At 44.5% G+C, this 14,210-nt stretch overlaps 2 protein-coding genes across 3 annotated transcripts in view; one reads left to right on the forward strand and one right to left on the reverse strand.

Annotated features, from left to right (window-relative positions):
• LOC121914483 (cytoplasmic phosphatidylinositol transfer protein 1-like) overlaps window positions 1–4,661 on the forward strand; it is a 52,412-nt gene extending 47,751 nt beyond the window's left edge. The window contains exon 10 of one of the 2 annotated variants that reach the window (XM_042437926.1): window positions 918–4,661. In XM_042437926.1, coding sequence (XP_042293860.1) covers window positions 918–1,183 — 266 coding nt within the window. In that variant the 3' untranslated portion in view covers window positions 1,184–4,661. The remainder of the gene's footprint in view (window positions 1–917) is intronic. The other variant, XM_042437927.1, reaches the window with a different exon arrangement.
• Window positions 4,662–5,794: 1,133 nt separating this feature from the next.
• The window catches only part of MSS51 (MSS51 mitochondrial translational activator), an 11,308-nt gene continuing 2,892 nt past the window's right edge, over window positions 5,795–14,210 (reverse strand). The window contains exons 5-6 of the mRNA XM_042438159.1: window positions 8,546–8,639; window positions 5,795–7,677 (exon numbers count right to left, since the gene is read on the reverse strand). Of these exons, the coding sequence (XP_042294093.1) occupies window positions 7,446–7,677; window positions 8,546–8,639 (326 nt within the window). The 3' untranslated portion in view covers window positions 5,795–7,445. The remainder of the gene's footprint in view (window positions 7,678–8,545; window positions 8,640–14,210) is intronic.

Consider the following 14,210-nt stretch of genomic DNA (forward strand, 5'->3'; position numbering starts at 1 on the left):
ACTCTTCTAGAATATGGCCACATAACTTGAAAAACCCACATAAAATTATGGATGCCAGCCATGAAAGCCTTCAACTTCAAAATGGTTTTCCTTCGTGACATCCCAAATCTGCCACCTAACTGTAGAGCCAGTCCTGAAACCATTGCATGGCCAGGTGGGACACTCCAGGGTGCCATTTCTTCTTGGTGCCGATTGTTGTCCCTTCGTCACAGACTGTGTTGTACTAGTCATACCCAAATCTATGTAAGATAAAGAGAAGGTGACTTGCTCCAAAACAACACTAAGATGCATGAGTGGGGAACAACTGAGCTTGGACAAGCTACTTGTGGGATACTTGCTGTTGCTGCTGGGTGCCTTCAAGTCATTTCCAACTTATGCCGGCCCTAAGGTGAACCTATCATGGGGGTTTCTTGGCAAGTTTGTTCAGAGGAGGTTTGCCATTGCCATTCTTTGAGGCTGAGAGTGTGCAAACTGCCCAAGGTCACCTAGTGGGTTTACATGGCTGAGCAGGGAATCCAACCCTGGTCTCCAGAGTCATAGTCCAATATTCAAACCACTATGCCATGCTGTGGAATACTACAACTCCCCAAATACTCCAAACGTTATGGACATTCTGGACTTGTATTGAACCCTCCTCCCTCCTAAAATTAGCTTATCAAAGCTTTGAGGTTGCAAGGGAAGTATTTGAACCTGATTCTCCCTTTTAAAAATGGGTGTACTCAACCAACTATACCACATTGGGCTTCAGGACTGAGTGTGGGGTAGATAGAAAGGAACATAACCTCAGCTGCCACCTATCTTTCCACCGTGCCAGCACTTCAGGAAAGACGTGGGCCTACTATGGGAGAGCAGCCCCTAGTTAATGTTCCTCAAGTATGGGATGTTTAAAAATCCTCCTTTTTGCTTGCTTCCTGCAGGGATGACGATGGACGAAGTGCGCCTGTACGAGAAGGAGACGCAGGAAGCCACCAACGAGATTGTGGGTGTAGTGACGCCCAACATTGCTATCCACGAAGTGGGCCTGCTGCCCAGCACCCATAGCGCCCCCTCCAGCGCTCCCTCCACACCTCTCAGCGGCGAAGCGCCAGACTTCCTCAGCGTGCCCAAGGACTGGCCGCGAAAGAAATCCGCTCCCGAAATGCTCTCTCTGCCAGTGCTGAGGGAGCGTGCCAACGCAGAGTGACAGCAGGCCAACCCTTCAGGGTCTCCCTTTGAGTCCTCTTTCTCTCCCATTCCTTGCCACAGACGGGCACATGCCTGGCTTGCGTCAAATTTCGAAAGTAATTTTTGTAAATGTTCTTTTCGATCCCAATGGACATCTACTGGACAGGAGGAAAGCCTGCAGCCAGAACATCTTTTCCCCAGATTTGTGAACAAAAGAAAGAAAAATACAGTCGGACTGCTTTATCCACGGATTCTTTATCCACGGATTCTTTATCCACAGATTCAGCCATCCCTGGCTTGAAGATATTTTTTTAAAAATCCAAAAAGCAGACGCAAACTTTAGTTTTGCCGTTTTATAGAAGGGAAACTGTTTGACTCTGCTGTTGTATTTAATGGGACTTGAGCATCCACGGATTTTGGTATCTACGGAGGGTCTTGAACCAAACCTAGCAAAACCCAAGGACCCACTGTAGTCCTTTGTGAGATGTCCCCAATTGCTGAAGGTATCCCTCAAAACATTGCAGGACATTTGAGTCCCTCTCGTTTGCTTGAATGGGGGCATTTCTGATGGCACCGCTCACCTTGCAGCTAACTTCTTCCCTCTTTGTGTTACACCTGCTCAGAAAAACATTGTGAGAAATCCTCTGCTCCATCGTGGCTGCCTTGATGTTGTCATGGAGTGGGAGATGGGATTGCATTGTCATCTGCTAACCTTCCCGGTCCATTACATGGGTGGTTTTGTCCTACCTTTTACTATGGAGGAGATTTGACCACTCTGCTAACATAAACCAATTTTAATATTGCTCCCTTTCTTTGCAGGATTCTGGGAATGTTAGTTTTGTGAAGAGGGTACATCTTAGCAGGAAATTCCCTATAATAAACTAGTGTCATTGTGGCATAGCGGTTTGAATGTTGGAATACAATCCTGGAAACCAGGGTTCGATTCCCCACTTGGCCATAGAAAACCATTGGATGAGCTTGGGCAAGTCATACACTCTCAGCCCCCCAAACTCTGTTATGGCACCTTTTTGCTGCTTTGTGTGCCTTCAAATCATTTCTAATTTATGGTGTCCCTAATGCGAACCTATCATGGGATTTTCTTGGCACGATTTGTTCAGAGGAGGTTTGCCATGCCCTTAGGGTTGCCATAAGCTGGAAGTGACTTGAAGACATACAGTAACAAGAAGAACATTAAACTACAATTCCCAGAATTCTTTGATGGGTGTATAGAGGTTTGCAACACAGGGCTGCTATATCTATGGATGCCGCTGTCACCATTGCTGTTGTCTGTTCTGCTGGGGAGGGGGATGTAAATATACTGGGATCCATATTGATTTGAAGAACCTATTTGCTAAGACTGTTACACCAATTTTGGCGTTGTTTTTTTTAACTGAATTAAGTCTGTAGAAGTGTTCCCTTTTGCCCAGGGGAGAGGGACATGTGGTCCTCCAGGAGTTACACTGCAGCTCCCATAATCCTTCACCGTTGGCTTTGCTAGCCAGAACTGATGACAGTTACAGTCCAACAAAGCTAGAAGGCCGGAGGTTGCCCACCCCTGCTGTTGTTTTTCTTTGTGCTTTTTATACTGACCTATTGGACTCAGTAATGTGCCATCTGGCTGTTTCCAGCAGATGCACCCTTAAGCTTAGAAAAGTTGCTTTTACTGGACAATGCCTCCCAGAATCCCATGGCCAGTGATCAGTGGTTTGAGTGCGGGACTAGGGTTCGAGTCCCCATTTGAGCATAAAAACTCACTGGGTGACCTTGCTGTCAGCCTCAGGGGAAAGCAATGGCAAACCTCTGAACAAATCATGCCAAGAAATCCCAATACAGGGTCATTTTCGGGTTACCATAAGTCAGAAACAACTTCAAGGCACACAACAACAACCCAAAACAGTAACTTTTCTGAGCTCTGTGCAATCCTTGAACTGAGCCATTTGTCTGCTTTGCATCAGTATCAGCCGACAGTATCCTCAGCTAAAGTAATAGCCCTGAAGTTATTGATCCAATTTGGGGGGGGGGGGGATTTAGTCCCTGGCAACTTTGAGCCAGAAAGTCAGATGGGTAAAGACTCCTGTCTCAAACCCCGAAGGGCTGAGACGAGTCAGTATAAAAAATACTGAGCCAGGGTTAGGCCTGGTATGGCCCTCCTGTTTTCCAAATTGCAACTCCCAGCATTCTTCATCATTGGCTAGGTGGCTAGAGCCCTTGACCACATCTGAATAGTCACACCAGCCCTAGATTAGATGGACTACACAAGAGGGCTTGCCCCCAGCCCTGGCTGCCTGCTCAGCCTTTAGTAGCAGCCCTAGTCCCCCAGTTTTGAGTCAAGACTAGCTAGCCACTATCAAGTGGATGAGCATCCTCAAGGCTCAGCAATTCAATGAATGTGGTCCTTCTGGGTTTAGGGTCTGCTTTGCCAATACCTTGAAGGCCTGTCCTTTCCATCAGTTCACCCTTCTGGCTTTCTTCTCCTTTGATCTCCCTCTGTGCCTTTGGAATGAGGGCCATCCTACCGTTGCAACAGTGGCCCACAGAGGTACTGCCTTGCAGGAGGTGGGAGCATTGATGCCACCCGGGTCCATCGCCAGGGGCCAGAGCAAACCCGCTTGCCTGGTGGCCAGCTTTGTTGCCATCACCAGCATCCAATTTGCCTTGTGAAAAACCAGAAATGCATCCCCTACCAGGAACAGTGGGGTGATGTCCTAGACTCCTTTAGTCATCAGCCTCTTCTTGAGTCTTAATGTGGTCTCTCTCGGGCCCAGTTTGTACAAGCACAGTTTGGATTTGCACTGTTTTTGTTGTGCAGGATGTTTTCTGCCATCCCTCCCTTCAGATCGGTGTCGATCCCTCGCTTCTCTTTGCAATCAAGTTGGTTTTGTGACCAGTTGTTCCTCTGCTGCTCCCTTACCAGCGGCTATAGTTCGCATCTTAAAAAAGCACAGAAACTGCTGGGCTTGCCTTGAGAGGAGCATAGCTGAGGCCAAGCAGAGAAGCATCTTCATCAGAAGGACACCAGAGCACAGCCATGTACTAGGAAGATGCTCTCCTTTGGAAATGCTCAGTGTCTATCAAGGTCGAAAGCACTTTGGAGCATTCCCTGGGTGTTTTTTCTGCTCAGGGTCTAATGAGACTCTGATGAACAGGAAAAGACTGAGTCAGATGGCAGAAAGAAATAGCCTCCGGCAACACAAGGTTTTAATTTTCTGTTTGTATACTAGCCACACTCTTTGCCTGCTGAAGCTACAAGGATCAAGGCTTCATCGGTCACCACACAACCAGATGGAGAGGCCCCTGAGACCATCTGGAATCTGTGTGTGAGATGAACCGGAGTCGGTTCAGATCTAGCGCATGAGCCACTGGGCTACTTGTATTTCATGGGCAGGGCAAAAAGGGTGGGATGTGGGTGGGGGGAGATCCGGTGTAAATAATTTGTGATCTGTGTAGCAATGATGTTGGGGATTTTTTTAAAAAAAAGAATAAAGGCAATTGCTCATTGGAAATGTTCTGGTTGTGTGCTTGGCATTCTGTGGTTGCATGACATTATCAATGGCCATGGGTTTTAAGTACACTTACCTCTTCCCTTTCCGCCCTACAGTTCGAGGCAGAGTGTTTCGCTGCCGTCTCCCACCCAGTTTGCCATCAGAGCAAACCTATGAAGCATGTCAGAGATGAATTGAGTAAAAGTGTTCAGGAATATTCCTATGGTTATCACTTTGGCTTTAGGTAACATCTTTCGTTTTGCCTTTGTCCCCCAATGAACATCATTAGATGGTCAACCCATCACTATACTCACTAGTTTTGCATTTCTATTCACATATCCTGCTTATAAAGATCTCTTCCTGGACACTTCTTGCATCTGAGTAAATAGACTGACGTCTATGAATGCTTATGCTCCCAATTTCTTTCTTTACAATACCCCTTTGCATACAGATACAGTATAGACTAACCTTTGCATACAAATATAGACTAACAGCTATGTCTTTGAATTCTAACACTGTAAGAGACTAGGCACATGACAGATGGGCCCTGCATATCTTGGGCACAGAGCTCAGGAAAGTGCTATTTTTATGGAAATTGTTGAATTTGCAAGCCAAAAAGGTAACATTTCCAAGCTCTGGTTTGCATACCCTTCAGCATTTTTGGATTAAGTCCAGGACATGTGGGTTTGAGCAATATGAGTGATTAAGATGGCAAAGGTTATTAATGAGGAAGACTACACAAGGTAGGAGAGGCCATAGCAGTTTGCTTTTGCCTGCGCTTACTGGAAAGGGCAAGATTCCTTCCTCTCATCTCCCACTGATGAGTTGAATGGAAAATAATTTTATATTCTGAAGTCAATTTGCAGCAATTGGAAAACACTGAAGACAATGGAGGAAAGTGGGAGGAGGAGAGAGAAACTGGGACATTTTAAAAGTAGCTGAAAAAGTAGGACTGCAGAGGATTAATTGGAACGGTTCCTGCCAAATCAGGACAGTTGGAGGGCATGGATTTGGTGGTTTGCCTCCAGAACAAAAAAACATGACTGGTTACTATTCCATAATTCTGAAAGTACATAGTTTATAATACAGTTGCATATAGAGAAAGAAAAGAAAACCTTACTTTCTCTAGGAGAGAAAAGAAAGCTACGTGTTCCATACTTTGATTTTAGAAACAAATGGTTAAAACCATTAAAACGAGGTACACTGCCATTTTACAAAAGTGAGACACGAATGGTACAGGAATTAATTACAAATGCCTCCATTATATTACACTAAACTGCTTTTGTCCACAGCTCACACGATTTGAAAAGGAAAAAGGAGCTACACAATGGAGCAACATAATCCGCAACGGCAGAAACGGTAAAACAGCATCGAATATAATGACATAATAGCTAGGCAGCTTTAGACAGTGAGCTGTTTGCTAACACCCTTGGCCTCCTTTTTTGAGACCACTTTCTGAAACGTTACAGTCTTCTGGGCAATTTTAATACTCTGATCTTCAATCTGCGTTGAAAGCGGGAAGTCATCAGAACAGCCTGGTAGGGATGCTAAAACTGGGTAGACCAATTCTCATATTGTCAGGGATAAAAGAATTACAACCCCTTTCGCCCAGGATTTTTTAAAAATTGAGGTATCACCCGAAAGTATTTTTTTTAAGAGCTCAACTGCTGCTACTAGAGGCTTCCCGGAGGTTGCAGTTATAAGATCCCACTTATAAAATGCCGAAAATTAATCCAAGGAACCTGGAAGCCACAAGCAGAAATGACTTTCAAACACAATGGCTTCTGAATGATCTACAGCCCCAAATTAAATTTGCAATTGACCATGGGTCAAAATTGGTCTCCCCTATCACTGCAGACTCATAGTTGGACCTTGGGATCGGAAAACAGTGTTGTAGCTGGACTATGATTCTGGAGAGTCCGAGTCCCTGCTTAGCCATGGAAACTCATTGACTGTGCAAATCATAGTCTCTCAGCCTCAGGGAGGCAAAGCCAAGTCCCTTTCTGAATAAATCTTATTTTAAAAAAGCCCTATGATAGGGTCGCCAAAAGTTGGAAATGACTTGAAGGCATGCAACGACAACAATACCTAGCTCCATGGATACCATGAACAATCAAAAAGACAAATGGGTCCAAGAGCCAGTGAAGCCCAAGCTCTTCCAAAGTTACTAAACTGAGGTTATTGTACTTTGGATACACGGCAAAACAAGACACATTGGAAAAGGCAATAATGCTCAGTAACAATGGGAAGTTCACTTGCCCCGGTGCATTTGCGGCTTTGACTTTTGTAGATTTGATTATTCATGAATTTTATTAATACTGTATGTTCCCTCTAGGAATATCTAGGTCCTCCATAACAACTCTGTGGTCAATTTTAACCAACAGTCACACTGAAGGACCTAGAGATTCCTAGAGAGAACACTTGATCCTTCTTCTGCAAGGAGAAAGGCAATGCTGAAGAATAAGCATGCACAGATTGCTTATTTATGCAAATTGCAGCTCTCCAAGTTGGAGAGCCAGCGTGGCGTAGTGGTTTGAGTGCTGGACTGTGACTCTGGAGACCAAGGTTCAATTCCCAGCTCAGCCATATAAAGCCACTGGGTGACCTTGGCCAAGTCACACACTCTCAGCCTCAGGGAAGCCAATGGCAAATCTTGCCAAGAAATCCGCATGATAGACTGGAAGGCACACAAGAAAGTGCATACATTGACACTCGGGCTGCTGATTCCATCTCTGCCTGCCATGTGACAACACACATACATGTGAGTTCCAGTAAAGTTCTAAATCTTCTTCTAATCTCCTAATTTGTCTCCTCCATCTCTTCCTCATCTATCTCTCCCACATCTGGTTCATCTGTCGCACCAGAGAGTCCATAGAACATAATATAATGGGAGTTGCAGTAGACCGGAGGCTTGTTGGGGTTTGAATAGGCCTGCTCCGGTTTGAGGGAGGCAAAGGGATTGGGTCCACAGCCTGTGATCTGGGCTTCTAACTCCATCAGGATCTTGAGGGAATTCTTCATTTCTTGCTCACTAAGAAGAAGAAGCAAGGGATTATGTTACATTCGTGGAAAACGTAAATGCAATAGGAGATTCTAAGTCCATGTTCTAGCCCCAATTGGGCAAAATTATCATTAAAAACAAAACAAAACTACAACTCCCCAAATCCTCCATCTATGCTAGTTGGGGGATTCTGGGCATTGCAGTCCAAACGGATCCAAACATTTCCCAAACTCTACATCTTGGAGCTCTGTGAAGTCAAATAAATGGAGTCTTTGGCTCCTCCAAGTAAGACAAATATGTCGGGAAGTTGCTGTATTTGTGGCTATAGTTCTTGCCTTTTTAAATGTTTCTCTTGTACTGCACTACTTTCCGGCAATCCCCATCGCTAGCTGCCACATTTTGTTCCCACCCTTGAACGAATTTCTTTTTCATTCCAAGACATATTTAAAATATCCTTCCTTCCTTCCTTCCTTCCTTCCTTCCTTTTTGGAGTTAGAGGGAATCGGTTGATCCCAGTTTGGCAGATCATTCTGATTTTAGACACAAGTGGCCAGGTCCTACAGTAGATAAATTCTCATTTTTAAATAAAGGACCAGGTAGCCAAGGAAGCAAAAAATCTCTGCCCAAAATGTAGGAGAGCCAGTCAGAATAGAACAGACTGTCTAACAGGTGCACTCCTGCTATGCTGCACTACATCTCCCATCATCTCCACCCAAACCCATAGGTCAAAAGTTCCCCAAACACATTCCCTTTTATGTTTCCCGTGTGTGAAAAGTTAAAATGAAGGGCTGAAAAATAATTTTACCAGGTCTGTTTTATTCCTAGATTCCTAGATCCCTACAATAAATTTGTAATCAACAAATGCAGATGGTGGAAGAAGAAAAAATCCATGTTTTACCTGTACACAGTGAAGAGCGAGGAAATCTTGTAGTCTCGGAGAAGGAGTAAGGTGGGCAGCCAACTTTCCATCAGGTCATGGCAGGCATGGAACCCTAACCGTGGAAGGAAACAGAAATACAATACCTGAGTTTCAATTATGGACGGTCATATTTTAAGGATTTCTGTTATTGCATCTACACTCTGCCATTTCTCCAATGAGTTGGAGCATCCATGAGCTCTTCTCTCCCCACAGCACTTTATCCTCAAAACAACCCTTTGACCCTTGATCAGGCTGACAGTGTGCATGTGTATGTGCACGCACATGTGTATATGTCTTCAAGTCACCTGTCAATTTATGGTGACCTCATTAATTTCATAGGACTTTCTTAATCAAGGACTACTAGAGGTGGTCTGCAGTTGCCGTCTTCTGAAATATAGCCTGTAGAGCCTGGTATTCATCAGCAGTCTCCTGTCCAAGTATTAACCAGGGTGAACCCTGCTAAGCTTCCAGGATCAGACCTGGTACATAGTACTGAATGACAAACAGACAAATCAGTGGGTCCAAGAGCAAACCAAACCTGAAGTCTCTCTAGATGTCAAAATGACTGAACTGAGGCTATTGCATTTTAGACACATCATGCAACAACATAACTCAATGGCAAAGGCAATAATGCTTGGTAGAGTTGGTGACCAAAAGGGTGAAGGGTTTAGAAGCCATGTCCTATATGAGGAGTGCTTAGGGAGCTGGGTATGTTTACCTTGGGGAAGAGAAGGTTAAGGGGTAACATGATAGTCAGGTTTAAATATTTGAAGGGATGTCATATTGAGGATGGAGCAAGCTTGTTTGCAGCTGCTGCAGAGAGTAGAGCAATGGATTCAAGCTACGGGAAAAGAGATTCAACCGAAATATTAGGAAGAACTTCCTGACGGTAAGAGATGTTTGACAATGGAATACGTTGCCTTAGAGGGCAGCAGAATCTCCTTATTTGGAGGTTTTTAAACATGGCTGGATGGACATCTCTCCTGAGGGCTTTGATTGTATATTCCTGCATGGCAGGAATGCCATGGGTGGCCCTTGGAGTCTTTCTCAACTCTTATGATTTTATTACTCTACATTGATTGATTCAGTGATTAAGTGGAGTGATTCACTTAAGGAAGCCATGGCCCTGAGTTGGCAAGACGTGATGACTATGGATCATGGAAGTCTCTCATTCATAGAGTCACCAAAAGTCAAAGTTGATTTAAAGGCAGTTAAAAACAACAATGAGCACTGCTCCACAATCACCTGCAGCATTATGTGTTGCATTATACGAATGGGTTGAATCATTCCTGTGCTATTGGCTAGAGATGGGATTCAAGCTAAGAACACAGTGCGCAGCTGAAGTTGGGTTGCTGTATACACTCCTGCACCGAAGCCAATAGAGTGATGGGAAAAGGTTGCTCAGAATAGACTTCATTCCAGGGGTCGATGCATATTGCCAGCTTAATGCTCCATACCTTGCAAGGCCAGGGTCTTCTTCTACCCACTTTGAAACCTAAAAGGCATTTCTTTCCATTCCACTCATACATCACACCTTGAGGATGAAGAGACTGGAGCTTCCACAAGGGAACAGTGAGGTCCTCGTTGTTTGTGCAGCTGTCGGAACAAGGATGCCAAAGTTGTTTGCATGTCATAGCTGGGAAACATGGCTGGCATGGCATCGGTCTGAGATCACAACATTTGGGGATGTTTCGATTCAGCAGAAGGGGGATTTGGTTTGCTAAGTCCTCACTGCCATTCCACAAGCTTGCATTGATGTGCCAAGACGGTCACGTATTTACAAGGGCATTTCACTGTCCTGCTACTAATCACTTAATACCAAGAGAATGTTATAGAGCAGGCTGATAGAATACAACTTTGCTCCAAGACAGGAGCGCACTTGCATTGCCACAGAATGCAATAATAAACCTACATGTGCTCTACAGGGTTTGTAAAAAGTTTCAAATTACCTTTCGGGGTTCAGCAGGTATGACCAGAAAAAAGATTTGTCATTACGATGGATGGGGTTTGTATGACGCAGTGCTTGGAAAAGTTGTTTTTTGGGCTTCGGCTCCCACAGTCCTCTAGGAGTTGCTGTTTGGGGAGTTCTGGAAGAAATGAGGTGTCAAGCATTGATTGTATGGCTGGGCATCTTGTTGTGACCTCAGAGGGAGCATCTCATGCCAGTGATGGTGGCACTGGGTGGCACAGCAGAACATATGTGTAGACAGTCCTGGTGTTATTCTGTTCTTGGTTCCTCTGGAAAATCTGGAGTAAAAGATAAGTCTTTGTAATCCATTTTAGGGCAGGGATGGGACAGATTCAGTGCAGAACTGGTCTTCCTTCATAAGACAATCTGCTTTTGAATCAGGGCATTGGCTCCACATTGTGAAGACAGGGTGCCACAACGACAGGGAAAAAACAGTTTAAATGTACTGTGCAAACATACCCATAGTTATGCCTTCATAACTATATCTGTGATGTAGGTTCTTGGCCATTCATGTTAGTGTTTCTATAATATAAATACATCTAACGCGTTTCTATGGTCTGGATTCAAACCTGAGCCCTACAAGTAGACAGGATCTGCAGAGAGCCGGCATGGTGTAGTGGTTTGAACATTGGACTACAACTCTGGAGTCAAGGGTTCAAATCCTAACTCAGTCATGTAAACTGACTGGGTGATCTTGGGCAAGCCACACTCTCTCAGCCTCAGAGGATGGCAATGGCAAACCCCCTCTAAAGAAAAGTGCCAAGAAAACCCCATGAGAGGGTTGCTATAAGTCAGAAACGACTTTAAGGCTCACAACAACAACAACAAAGGCAGACTCTGCAACCACCATCATCTCTGAACGTTGGCCATCCCCATTGATGGAGTTTCTAACCAACGACATCTGGAAATGCATGCATGGGCTTCCCAGCCCAAGACCACTAAGTGTCTGAGGGTTCTACATTGCAACAAATTATATGCAGCTTTCCAGCCAGGCTCACAGTGCGCTAAACAACTGTCAGGAAACAGGCAGGCTCCATGTTGAGGCCAGGGTTTTTAATGGCTCCCCACACCTGCTCCGCGCATAACCAGCTAGTTAGTGTGAGGTATGCTAATGATCTGATTAATCCTGACAGTGTCTGAAAGATCTTTAGTGCTCAGCTTAATGCCTGCAGTGATATCCTCTGACAGAAGTGAACAGCTGATGGGGGGAAAGCATGGCCTCCATCACTGAGACAGCGGGACGCGAATGTAGCGTGTCAAGCAAAGCGGAGGCCCATAATGTAAGATGTCCTGCTGAGACATCTGGAATCCAGAGGTTCGGCCAGATGTCACCAGCTGCTGGCCTACATCAGTGATGTCTCTTAAACTTTGTCACAAAAAGCCCAAACTCCTTGTTGCAAGAGGTCCCATACCCCGTTCTCTGGAGTTTCCCCAGAATTCAGTAAATATGACGTAAATGAGTAGATGTGATACACCAGCATCTCACTAGCATTGCACACAGCATAAATTAGTTTATGGAACTCTGACCTACCAGACATGAAGGTCTTCTAACTCAGATTACTTTAGAAGGCAATTAGGGGGGCATCTACAGTGTAGACATAATGCAGTTTGACACCAGTTTAAGTGCTGTAGGAATCCTGGGATTTTGTCATTTTTGCCTTCTCTGCCAAATAGCCTGTACCAAGGCCAGATGGGTTTTATAGGTCATAACCAACACTTTCAGTTGTGCCCAGAAACACTGGCAGCCAGTGGAGGTAGCCATGATGAATTGCAAAGATGGTGTTTCTAGGCTGGTTCCACCACTCAAAAAAAGCAATGTTTCACTCCAAGAATCCATGTCTCTAAATTTACAAGACATGAGCAGGGCTGTTAGTATTATGGTCTCTTGGAAGTTTCTCGTTCATAAAGTTGTTATATGTCAAAGCTGGCCTGAAAGCAAATACAGTCAGCTCTCCATATCCATGGATTCTTTATCCATGGATTCAAGCATCCACTGCGTGAAAATATTCTATATTCTATATATATTCTATTCTATATATATTTTGGAATATATACAGTATATTCCAAAAAAGCAAAGCTTGATTTTGCCATTTTAGGTAAGTGACACCATTTCACAATCCAATGTCTTTCATGGGACTTGAACATCCATGGATTTTGATCTCCACTGGAAGTCCTGGAAAGAAACACCAAGGGCAACAGCAATTACAAAGTGCCAATTTTAAAGTTTTTCCTGCAATTTCCTAGGACACTTCAGTCCCCAAACTTTTGTTTTCTTTTTTAAAAATTAAAGGCAGATTGCAACCTCTGCAGACAAAGTGCTTTCAGTTCTTTCAGGCAGAGTAGGGAGATCAACCTGACCCAAAGCCAAGCAAACAGTCTCTCAGACTGGCAGTCTTCCTCAAGGACCGTTATGCCACCCACCCCTTGGGGATTGAGTTACGTGGGTCTGGCAGTTCGTTCTTTCAAGAAAGGTCAGGTTGCTGCCGGAATGCACCTTTCTCTCTGTCAGCTTCCCTTTCTAAGGCCAGGGGAGCCTTAGCAGCTCCTCCTGTGTCGAGTTGCAAAAGGCCTGAGAGACCAAAGGGTCATCGCTCTCCACCAGAACAGCTCTGGCCACTGGAGACCCAGCGTGGGCAAATGGGAAGCAGCACCATCATTGAATACAAAGTGGAAGGAAGAATGACAGCAGACAGGACTCAAAGGGCCAGCAGTACCATTAAACATGTGAGAGAACTGTCTCCGGGTGTATCCGCACCGTAGAAATAATGCGGTTTGACACCACTTTACGTGGTGTAGCTCCATCCTATGGAATCCTGGGATTTTCCAGGTTAGGACTTTACCTGAGCAACAGCAAAAACCTGATCTTCCCTAGTTTCCTCTGTGAGCCTTCACCTCCATCCCTCAATCCTTTCCAACTTCTTTTGGACAGGCTTCAGATCTTGGCCTCTGAATATTCATTACATTTATATAATCCTGCCATTCTGCCAAGTTGCTCAGGACGGTGTACATGGTTCCCTCCTGACCTCAATTATGCTCTCAAAGCAACCCCATGAGTTTGCAAAGGGATCTTGTAGCACCTTTGAGACTAACTGAGCAACAGACGTCGTAGCATAAGCATCTGCAGACTGGGTCTGCATCCTCAGATGCATGGAGTGAATTGGTGCCCAGGAAGGATCCTTATAATCAGACTATACAAACAGCCATAGAAATGCAAAATGTATGGATATGGCGATGAGGTGACAAGTTCAGTTTTGATGCTGGTCATTAAGGAACAAAGGCAGGAGGAAAGAAGTTGCCTAAGACTAGGGTGGGTGGGTGACCATACGAATGGCAAAGGGCATTTGGGAATGTGGCATATGCAGGCTGGGAACCAGAAAGGAGATGTGATAAACTGGCTAAGAGCAGCCTTATGTTAATGAGTGTTATAATATCTATAGTGTGCCAGGAAAACATTGTTTCCGTTCAACCCACCGCTGATGGATTAGAGTTTCTGGATATATTTTAATTCAGCTGTGAGGTAGCTTAGGTTAGAGTCACAAAGAGAGGAGAGAGAAATTACATCCGCCAAATATTAAACATGTTTGAGAGCCAGCATAGTGTAGTGTTTTGAGTGTTGGGCTATTATTATTATTATTATTATTATTATTATTATTATTATTATTATTATTATTATTA

Source organism: Sceloporus undulatus, chromosome 8 (assembly GCF_019175285.1).
Source record: "Sceloporus undulatus isolate JIND9_A2432 ecotype Alabama chromosome 8, SceUnd_v1.1, whole genome shotgun sequence".
Taxonomy (NCBI): domain Eukaryota; kingdom Metazoa; phylum Chordata; class Lepidosauria; order Squamata; family Phrynosomatidae; genus Sceloporus; species Sceloporus undulatus.